Source organism: Empidonax traillii, unplaced genomic scaffold (genome assembly GCF_003031625.1).
Source record: "Empidonax traillii isolate 1590-97213 ecotype Southwest subspecies unplaced genomic scaffold, ASM303162v1 scaffold936:size233247, whole genome shotgun sequence".
NCBI lineage: Eukaryota > Metazoa > Chordata > Aves > Passeriformes > Tyrannidae > Empidonax > Empidonax traillii.
Window position 1 is genome coordinate 81,731 of NW_020956129.1, and position 10,647 is coordinate 92,377.

General features: G+C 62.2%; 1 protein-coding gene across 1 annotated transcript; it reads left to right on the forward strand.

Moving 5' to 3' along the window:
• The first annotated feature begins 2,156 nt into the window (after positions 1-2,156).
• On the forward strand, positions 2,157-9,808 carry ADAM8 (ADAM metallopeptidase domain 8). The gene is made up of 20 exons (XM_027903110.1): positions 2,157-2,233; positions 3,455-3,531; positions 3,612-3,690; positions 3,798-3,874; positions 4,559-4,745; positions 5,166-5,231; positions 5,334-5,402; positions 5,990-6,159; positions 6,239-6,320; positions 6,443-6,591; positions 6,852-7,029; positions 7,579-7,668; positions 7,866-8,061; positions 8,235-8,334; positions 8,424-8,607; positions 8,714-8,791; positions 8,879-8,963; positions 9,082-9,187; positions 9,282-9,510; positions 9,644-9,808. The coding sequence occupies exons 1-20, from the start codon at positions 2,165-2,167 to the stop codon at positions 9,806-9,808; spliced, it is 2,436 nt and encodes an 811-aa protein (XP_027758911.1). The 5' UTR covers positions 2,157-2,164.
• The last annotated feature ends 839 nt before the right edge of the window (positions 9,809-10,647 follow it).

Here is a 10,647-nt window from a genome sequence, read left to right on the forward strand (position 1 = left end):
GAGGGTGGTTGGCACTGAACAGGCTCCCCAGGGCAGGGGGCACGGCCCCAAGGCTGCCAGAGCTCAAGAACTGTTAGGACAATGCTCCGAGGGACAAGGTGGGATTATTGGGGTGTCCTGGGCAGGGCCAGGAGCTGGACTGGATGATCCTTGGGGGGTCTCCTCCAGCACAGGATATTCTGTGACTGGGTTATTCCTGGGCAAGCTGCTCAAAGCCCTTTGGCTTTCCCCAGGTGCCACTGCCGGGCTGGAGGAGACGCTCCCCCACGTCGAGCAGTACGAGACGGTGATGCCACGCGAGGTGCCGGTGCCCCGGGGAAAGAGGGACCTCTCTGCACCTCGGGTGAGTAGAATTGGTCAGGTCAGCTTTTCCAGGCTGTTTGGGGGTCAAATAGGGCCTTCAGAGAGCGGGGTGCACTCTTGGAGGGAGGAGGGGACAGCTTTCTCCTGCACTTTCTTCGGAGATGTGACCCAGCGATGCCACCTCTTGCAGCCTTGCGGTGATCTTGTGACATCTGGTCTTCCCTTAAGGAAGGGTTTGAGAAGCCTCGTGGAGCTGTAAGCACTTTTCTTGCTGTGTTTGCTGAAGTTGGTTGTTTTTTGGTTTTTTTTTGTCCTTTGGGGCAGAGAAATAAGAATCAGAAAGTTGCAGAAATCCACATGAAAGAGAGCCAGCGCTGTTTTTCTTGGGAAACCTGGCAATTTGGGGGAAGGAATGGGGTTTGAGTCAGGAGTTTGGAGTGCTTGGTGTTGACGTCTGGAGGATGATGGGCTTGCCCTCAAAGATACTTTCCTCCTTGCCTTAAAGGGAAATTCAGCCAATTTTTTTTTATTTTTACTTTGATTCATTTTCTAGACATGAAAAGTGCCGATTTTAGTGCCTGAGGGGACGGACAAGCTGGGGACATGTATTCCCTAGTGCCATGCAGCACGTTCCCCTGTGATTCAAACCCTCCCTGATAAACTAGCTTCAAAATCACTCCCCGAAAGCATCTGTTTTCCCTGCTCTAGAAACCTAAACTTGTCCACGAGATAAACATTCCCCAGGCTATTTAGAGACGCCATCTGTGCCGGGCACGCCGGGCGGCTCTGCACCGATCCCCCCCGGAAAGGGGAGCTCACCCTTCCCGGGATCCCTCTGGGGAAGATATCTGCCTTGAGCTGTGTGTTTTGGGACCACCACGAGGGGCTGTCTGCTGGGTGGCACCTGCGTTTGGGCTCAGGTCGGGTGGTCCTTGGAGCTCCCAAACCTGTCATGGTGAGGGGATGAGGTCTCGTGCCTTTCAAGTCGTTTCCTCCTCCTGGGGAGAGGTTGGGTTTGCTCTCCTGGTAACCTGGATGGAGAAGAGGTTCCCAGCGTGGCTTGACCGCTCTTTGACATGGAGGCATGTGTTCTTCATGCCCTGTAGCTGTCTCTGGCTGGGACAGGCATGGGCCAGGAGCTGATTCCTGGTTCGGAGCGGCTGGGACACGTGGGATCGGTCCATCAGAGCACCTGCCCAGGTGAGGGTTGAAGCACACCGGCTCCCCTCTGGCTTTGGTTAAATCCAAATGTTCATCCCTGCAGACAGGGTGGAGACCTGAGTCCTGCAGGGCAGGATCTCCTGGATAGCAGCCTTCCCACAGGCTTTTTAGCAGGAGCACATGTGGCAGACCTGGATTCTTCATGGAAAGGGACCTAAAAACGTGATCCCTGTCCCTACTGCAAGGCCCATTGCCTCTTCCCACCCAGGGAAGAAACACCCTGTGCTGGGATGGGACGGGACATCCCGTCCCCATCCTCTGCAACGTCCCCAGGTCTCTTACTGAGCCCAGCTGGAAGAAATCCCTCCTGTCCGTGCACTGTGGCTATGGCTCTGCTGTGCTGGCTCAGCATGACCGTGGGGCTTGCAGGGCAGCTCCCAGAGCCTTCCCATCTGGAACCCTTGCACAGCCCATGCTAATGAGGAGGGGGGTGATTCAGAGAAGCTTTATCCGGACTATTTATTTTAAACTTGCCCTGCGGTTGCCTCCAAGAGACAGGCCCTGACCCACCGCCCCCTTCCAAGTGCTTTCCTGCCATTTCTTAAGACCTCTTCTGGCCCTGGCTTTGCCAACAATAACAAAGGATCTCTTTGTTGGCGGCACGGGACAGGACGGCCACGTCTGGTGGGAGACGCTGTTCATGAGAGAAGAATTTTCCAGGGAGCTGGGAGCGTGCTGGCACACCAGCGGGCTTGGGAATGCAAACCAGGTAGAATCCAGGGCAGCTGAGTGACAGGCAAACCCTCTCACCTGGCCCCGCTGGCGCTGAGTCAGCTCCAGCTCCTTGCAGGGTGCCGATCATCCCCCTGGGAGTGCTGAGCCATGTGCTGTCATCCTTCCCGGGGAGAGGCAGCACACCTCATCCCTGAGGAATGCTGGCCCCAAGGGAAAGGCTTGCTTTGCCTTTGGCTCAGCCCTCCACACCTGGATCCTGTAAGAGCTGAGGATGTGCCCTCAGGAGAGGTGGATGTGCCCTCAGGAGAGGTGGATGTGCCCTCAGGAGAAGTGGATGTGCCCTCAGGAGAGGTGGATGTGCCCTCAGGAGAAGTGGATGTGCCCTCAGGAGAGGTGGATGTGCCCTCAGGAGGGGTCTCGAAGTGGCTGAGGAGGTCCCTGGTGCCAAGCCTGATGTGGGGCACGATGAAAGGGACTGTCAGGTCTCTCCCAGCGGTCCCGCTGGGACAGGATCTCTGGAGGTCTGTGTCCCAGCCCCTGCATGTGGAGATCACAAGGTATCCCAGAGGGAAACACTTTTTCTGTAGGAACATCTCCACCCTGAGGGTTTGGGGGCCCAGCTGGCAGAGCCACGGCCACCCTGTCCCAGCCATAACTGACAGGAGGTTGGGCTTGAGATGCCTTGAGGTCCCTTCCAGTGGCACCAGGGGATCTGGGCTGTGGTGATCCTAAAATCTGCTCCCAGAGGCTGAGGAGGACCAGGGGAAGGTTGTTCTCTAAGGGTGGCGTGTCAGATTAGTCAGGGAGGAGGAAGTCACTGCTGATAAGATCCAGAGGGATCTTTGTGGTTCAGCTGGTGAGTAAGTGCTGAACTCAGCCCCCAAAAAAGGAGCTCTGTGACTGATGAGTAGGAAACCTCAGCCCCTGGCACGGCCATCTGCAGCCATGTGTCAGACACGGGAAACCAGGCTTTGCTGACTCCGTCTCTTTGCGGGTGACCTGTTCTTTCTCTCAGGATGTGCCGGGGATTTGCGTTATTGCCAGCATGCTTTCTTCCTTCTCTTCTGATTTCCTGTGTCTTTGCTGGATGACTCCGGGGGGAGCAGCTCCCCCACCCTGATCACACAGCCTCCCCCAGAGGGGCACATGCAGACCCCGTCCCCTTTCCGAGCAGGGCAGGGGCCGAGGGGCCGCTCCTGTGGAGCCCTTGCTCCTGCTGACGGGGGGTCCCTGGTGGCTCCTGTCCCCCATGCAGAGCTCGTACCCGGACCGTGTCCTCTACAGCGTCCGTGCCGAAGGCAGGGAATACCTCCTGTGGCTGGAGAAGAACAGGTGGGTGCAGGTGGGCACTGCAGGGAGGCTGGGAGGGGAGGCTTGAATCCCACCCTTGCCACGAGCATCCATTCTCCCAGGGCGCTGCTGGCGCAGCACTACACCGAGACACACTACTCTGCCGACGGCACGGAGATCACGGAGCAGCCCGACACTCAGGTAGGGGCTGGCTGCGGGGGAAAGCAGCTTTCCCGCCCCTGGGGGGGTCCCCCTCATGCCGACAGCTGGTGCAGACCCCCTACACCTCTGCTCTCTCCCCGTGGCAGGATCATTGCTTCTACCAGGGCCACGTGCGGGGCCACGCCGGCTCGGCAGCGAGTGTCAGCACCTGCCGTGGGCTCAGGTAGGAATCCCGCCCCACCCGGGGCACGGCCCAGCTCCCAGCCTGGCCTTGGCACACCCGGCCACGGTGAGCACAGCCAGAGCTGGGCTGATGGAGGGAGAGCTCAGCTTTCCCTGGCGGAAGAGAAGATGACATCCCTTTTCCTGCTGGAGGTGCTGACCCTGGCTTGGTGCCCAGCAGGAAGGGCACACGGCTGTCCGTGGGGCTGACTCACGGCAGCGGGGTGAGACCGGAGACCCGAGCACCACAGGAGCTCCGGGCAGGAGTGCCCTCCCTGGACAGCAAGGTCCAGCTGGTCCCTGATCCAGCCGGAATCGTCCAGTCCCTGAACCCCGGGACATTCCTGCTGCCCAAAATATTGGATACCCTCCATGCTACCAGCTGTGGGTGCCGTGCCACAGTTTGCCCCCTCCCAGCCCAGCAGCCAGTTTGGCAGGTGTATTTTCATGGAATCATAGACTCCCAGAACGCTCTGGGTTGGAAGGGACATTAAAGCTCATTTCATTCTACGCCCCCCTGCCGTGGGCGGGGACACCTCCCACTAGCACAGGTTGCTCCAATCCGCATCCAACCCAGCCTTGGACACTTCCAGGGATGGGGCACTTTCAGGGGTGCATGTACCGGTCTGTCTGTGTCCTGCTGGATATCTCCCCAGCCTGATGCCCGCCCTCTCTCTCTCCCCAGCGGATTCTTCCGTGTGAACGAGACCACGTTCCTGCTGGAGCCGCTGGAAGGGGCCGTGTCGGGCCGGCACGCTCTGTACCGCGCAGCTCACCTGCGGGGGAAACGCCGCACCTGCCGCGAGTCCGGGGACACCCTGGAGTACGACCGCGAGCCCAAAATCCCTGCAGCCATGAAGCTCTACCGCTGGGTGAGGGATTGCACTGTGCTCCTTCTTCCTGTAGCTGAGTTTGCAGGAGCCTGGCTCCTGAGAAGTCCACGGGGGTGGGGTGGGGGGGGTCCCCGCCTTTGGAGATGCCCCTCTCCCATCTGTTGTCGGGTTGGGTACTCAAACACAGGCGGCTCCTCGTGGATCCTCGGATCCTGTACCATCAACAGGAGCGCCCTCCTACCCCATGAGCTCCATGATGCCTGCAGAGCCGATCTTGTGGCTTATCCCAGTAGCGGGCTCGCGTTTTCCGGCGTATAAGCTGGAAGCACCATCAGAGAGCCGAGTGAGGAGACCTCCTGGCCTTGGAAGATACCCCAAAATCCAACACATCCCATGGCAGGGTCAACTGCCTGGCTGGGCAAGCTGCGAGCTGAGCCCCACCTTCCTCTCCCCTTGCAGAAATCAGGTCCGACACACAAAGGTCCCCGGTACGTGGAGCTGGTCCTGGTGGCGGATAACGAGGAGGTAAACGGGGCGGGGGCGAGCTGGTACCTGTGGGTTTGCTGTCACCCTCTGCAGTGAGGGGCTCAAAGCCAGCCTGGAAATCTCTCCGTGTCCTTCCCACAGTTCAGGAAGCACAAGGACTTGCGCACCGTGCAGAACCGCATGAAGGAAATCGTGAACCACGTGGACAAGGTGAGCCCCGGGGGGGCTCTGGGCCTGCCCTCCCAGCTCCCACAAGTGTCCCACGGTGCCAGCGTGGACAGAGGGGGCAGAGGAGAGGTTGGCACGGGTAGGGTGGTGGAGCTGGAGCTGATCTCAGGCCCGTGGGTGGGCTGCTGCAGGGTGACCACATCCCTTGGCCAACGGGGTGCGCAGGGTGGACACAACGAGAGGCTCAGCCCTGTCCATTAGGGAAGGGGAGGGGGGAATTTTGTCCTGTTAACCCTGGGAGCACGTCCCACGGCCACTCTCATGGTGGAGTGGGTGCTAACAAGGGGACCCCCCTGGTGCGGTTCCTGATTGCCTTGCCTCAGCCTCGCTTGTTGTTGGGCACCACAGGAGAAGCATCCCAGCCTTCACCAGCCAAGAGCGAGCTCAGAGGTCCCGGGGGAAACCCTATTTACACGGTCACCCTTTGTGTTATTTATTGAGGGGGACAGAGCTGATATGGTGCAGTGAGGGGGCTCCCGGGCTCAGCTGCACTTCCCTGGGGGGGGATGGGGTGGGACCTGCCTCTGCAGCCCAAATCTGAGCTCTCTCCGGGCTGTCTCCCACCCCAGCTCTACCAGCCTCTCCGCCTGCGAGTGGCCTTGATCGGCTTGGAGGTGTGGAACCACAAGGACAAAATCACAGTCAGCCCCAACCCCGAGGTGACACTGGACAACTTCCTGCACTGGCGGGAGTCGGAGCTGCTGCGGAGGAAGCCCCACGACAACGCCCAGCTGATCACGTAAGGACAGGGGAACCTCGCCACCCTCCTGGCCCTGCCACCTCCCGGGGCACGTGGCCATGGCATCTCCATCCCACAGGGGCATCGACTTCCACGGCAAAACCGTGGGGCTGGCCAAGAAGCTGGTGATGTGCACCAGGGACTCAGGTGCTGTCAGCCAGGTGGGTCCCGCTGCACGGCAGCACGAGGGACGTGGCACTGAGCCCCACTGGGCCCCGGTGGGGACGTTGTGGAGAAACCACGAGAGCATTTCAGCCACCCTGCTGCACTCCCTGTCCCACAGGACCACAGCACCAATCCCATCGGCGCTGCATCCACCATGGCTCACGAGATGGGCCACAACCTGGGCATGTCCCATGATGAAGATGTTCCCGGCTGCCGCTGCCCCGTCTCCAAGGCTGAAGGAGGATGCGTCATGGCAGGGAGCGTCGGGTGAGTGAAGGAGGAAGGGGAACATCCCCGGGCAGCAAATGTGTCGAGGCGTCCTCAGGCACTGTCCCAGCGGGGTGAAACCTGCGAGGTGGGTCAGGTCTGGGTGGGCATTCCATATTCCATTCCACTCCACCCCGCCCCACTCTGCCCCACTGCAGGTGCCTCTGAGCCTCTCGATGTCCCTCCAGCTCCTCCCTGAGCTGGTGGGCACCAATCTGGCCTCACGAGCGCCTGGTTTTGTGTGTGTCCCCCCCACCCAGCCTGGTTTACCCGAAGCTGTTCAGCCGCTGCAGCGAGCAGGACATGTGGCAGTTCCTCGGGGACCCCCGGACCAGCTGCCTGCTGAACACCCCCCGCGCGGACGAGCTGTACGGGGGGCCCGTGTGCGGGAACCAGTTTGTGGAGCGGGGAGAGCAGTGCGACTGCGGCTCGCCAGAGGTGGGGAATGCTCTCCGTTCGCTAACTGGGCTGTGTGTCCCCCTTTATGTAGCTGGCTGGGATTTTGGCCTAGGAAAGGTGGATGTTCCCCCTCCCTACATGTCCTCCAAAGAAGTGGCCCAGGAGGGGACATCATGGCATGTTGTCCTTCCAAGAGCTGCCCTCAGCTGTTCCTCACCCCCATCATGGGGGTGGTGGGGTTGAGACAGTTGGGTGATGTCTCTGGGACAAATCCCTGGTCACAGCCTGTGCTGGGAGCACAGAGATCCTCCCGTTTTCTCCTTCCTGGAGATGTACATGGACGCCCAGGCCAGGCCCCCTCCTCTGCAAAAATCCCTTCATGTCCTTTGGTTTGGTGTTGGCAATGGGGGTAAAGAGGCAGCAGGAATGGTTTCCACCCAGGATGATGCTGTGGCTTTGCCCCTCTCGTGCTTCAGTCCGTGGTGGCTTACAGTGCTGTTGGCACCTGGTGATGTGGCAGCCTGGTCCTCCAGGGAAGTGTCTTCTGGGGGGCTCCCGGGAGGTTTTCAGTCCACCCCTGTCTTGCAGGAGTGCTCGGACCGCTGCTGCAATGCCTCCACGTGCCAGCTGAGACAGGGAGCTGAGTGTGCCCAGGGGGAATGCTGCCAGGACTGCAAGGTACTGCTGCCCACAGGGGACCAGCTCGTCGGGGAAAGGAGCTGGCAGGTGCACAGAGTAAAGTGTCAGAGTGTCTGGATCCATGGAATGCTGGGAGACATTTCCCAGACCAGGATTTGCTGTGCCGTGGTGCCTGCATGGCTCTGGAGCTGTGAGGGCATCCCCAGGCAGCGCTGACATCCCCTTTTTCCGTGCAGGTGAAGGCTGCAGGTGTGCTCTGCCGGGCCAGCAAGAACGACTGCGACCTGCCCGAGCACTGCACCGGCCTCAGCGCCGAGTGCCCGGAAGACGTGTTCCAGGAGAACGGCATCTCCTGCCAGAATGGCAACGGATACTGCTACAACGGGGGCTGCCCCTCGCACGGCGAGCAGTGCCGGGCGCTCTGGGGTGCAGGTAGTGGCCCCCCCTCTTCGTCCCACGTGCTGGGGGATGTGCCTGGAGCCCCTCGGGCTGTGGTGCCCTCCTGCGTGAGCTGGGGCGCTGCTGCTGGTCCTAAAGTGCGGCCACCGGTGCCAGCGCCTCCAGCTTGCTGCGTCTCCGTGTGACCCTTTCCGTGTGTCCCGCAGAGGCCCAGGTGGCTCCCGATGTCTGCTTTAAGCACAACAGCGAGCATCACCTCCACCTGCACTGCCTCACCGAGTACGGGAAGCGGCCCTGCAGCCCCAAGTGAGGAGAGGGGTTTGTGTGGGGTGGGGGATCGTCCCTGCCCGGCCGAGCTCCCGCGCCGCCGGTGCTCAGGGCCGCGTGTCCCGCAGGGACGTGAAGTGCGGGACGCTGCTGTGCCTGAGCGACAACTCCAAGCCCATCCTTGGCAGCGGCTACTTCTCCTTCGGCCACTACTCCTTCGGCCGCTTCAACTGCAAGGCCGTCATCGCCGACGGCGAGGTGGCCGCCGAGCTCAGGCTGGTGCCCACGGGCGCCAAGTGCGGGGACGAGATGGTGAGTGCCGGGGCGGCGGGGGCTGGGTGACCACGGGGACCCGGGCGGCTTCAGAGCCCCCTGCCTGCCCCGGGGCAGCCTCAGAGCCCCCCTTGCCCGCCCCCAGGTCTGCTACGCCGGGCGCTGCCAGAGCCTCCTGGTCTACGGCGACAAGAACTGCTCGGCCAAGTGCAACAACCACGGGGTACGCTGCGGGATCGCCCTCCCGCAGGGCTCAGCCTCGGGGCCGCCAGCGTGCCCGCCACCCTGACGCTCTCCTCCCTCGTCCCAGGTGTGCAACCACCGGCGGGAATGTCACTGCGACCCGGGCTGGGCAGCGCCCTACTGCGAGCAGGAGATTTCAGGGATAGCCGCAGGTATGGCACCCCCGGGAGGGAGCCTGGGGAGAGGGCTGGCACCCGCCGCAGTGCTGGGAGTGGCTGCATGTCCCCGGGGGGTGTCCCGATCCCGACCCCAACGGCCCTGTCCCCACAGGGAGCAGCAGCGTGGTCCTGGCGGCCGTGCTGGCCGTGCTGGCACTGGCCGGCACCCTGCTGGCCTGCGGCGTGGTGCTCCTCAGAACCAGGAGCTTCCAGAAAGGGTAATTCCCTCCTCCCATACCCCGCTGCGGGGCTGAGCTCGAGGGGTACCTTGCCGCACAGGTACCACACCCACGCTGTCCCTGTGCCCCACAGGAGCTCTGCCACGGGCCTCGCCAACCCGCTGTTCCAGGAGGGCGGCCGGGCACGGCCTCCCCGGCGGCTGCTGTCCCGCCAGGACATCGGCCAGCCCAGCCTGGTCAGCAGCACGGTGGCCCCGCGGGCGGCCCGGGCCCTGGGGCCCCGCTCGCCCAGCCCCGTGCTGACCCTGCGGCCCCCCGTCCCACAGGGGACACCCCCGGCGTCTCCGGGGTGGCCCCCGCAGGTAACCACCCCTCCGAGGCGGCCCCCAGCCCTACGTGCGCGGGGTGGCTTCGGGGGGCCCTTCCTCTGCCCCCTGTCCCTCTCCGGGTCCCCTTGGAGCCCAGGTGAGGGACTCGGGTCTCTCCTGCCGGCAGGCGAAGCCGAAGCCGCCCAGCAAACCTCTCCCGGCGCTGAAGGGCAGGGTGCTGTGCCACGGCCAGGGGCCACAGGGACCGGCCCTCCCACCGACACCCCCCTCGGCCTTCCAGCGGGGCGCACCCCCGAAGGTGGCCCTGAAACCGCCCCCAGCCAGGAGGTGACCCAGGATGCTCCGTCCGCCACCACGGCCGGCCCCGGAGTGGCACAGCTGGGCGGGTGGCACAGCTGGGCAGCCACCGTCTCACTTCCACCCTTACTTGAATTGCCGTCCCGACCCTCCCCCGGCGGGCGCCAGTGTTTACAGATCCTTGTTGTGCCTTACTGGACTCCGCAGCCTTGTGGCTGTCCCAGGGAGAGCCGTCAGCCGGGGCTTCCCAAGGAAACCAGGAGCGGGACAGCGCCAGCTCCGGTTTCGATGCCAGCCCCGCGTTGGTCCAGGCTCTCCCGCGCCCTGGGAGCCGCTGCCTTCTCTCCTGACGTCCTGAATGTGTCCTGCTCCTCCTGCCCCTTCCCTGTGAGGAGCTCCTGGAATCCCTGGCAGGAGGAGCACTGCTTTGTGGGCACCGTGTCGTGGGAACGCTGCCCTGCACGGGGACATCGCACCGGGAGATGTCACCAGAAGCTTTGGCAGGTCCAAGCCAGGCTTGGTTTCCCCACGGGGCTTTTTATCTCTCAAGTTATCCCTGGAGTTACTGTTCTGAAAGGGAATTCCCTGGGAGCCTTTTTACTGCAGCCATTTATTTATGACCCTTACCATTTCAAGCCACCTGCTGTGAAAACAGGCCTCCCATTTTTGATATAATTTCGGTTTAAGGCTTTTATACCAATAAAGACTGAAGGTAGTGGTGTCACGGGGTGTCTCTGGGCAGGAGGGGACAGCAGGGTGGCAGCAGGTTGGGAGCTGTGTGGGGTCATGGGAAGGGGAGAAGGCTTGGAGCTGAGCTCCCCAATCCTGTGCCAGAGCAACAGGGGCCAAACAGCAGTACGTTCTGCCAGTCAA

Bases quoted from the DNA above. Each gene is read 5' to 3' on its own strand.
- ADAM8 (XM_027903110.1), top strand. From the start codon at position 2,165: ATGAGAGAAGAATTTTCCAGGGAGCTGGGAGCGTGCTGGCACACCAGC. The intron at 7,669-7,865 runs GTACTGCTGCCC...TTTTCCGTGCAG, and splicing joins AATGCTGCCAGGACTGCAAG to GTGAAGGCTGCAGGTGTGCT. The intron at 8,335-8,423 runs GTGAGGAGAGGG...CGTGTCCCGCAG, and splicing joins AAGCGGCCCTGCAGCCCCAA to GGACGTGAAGTGCGGGACGC.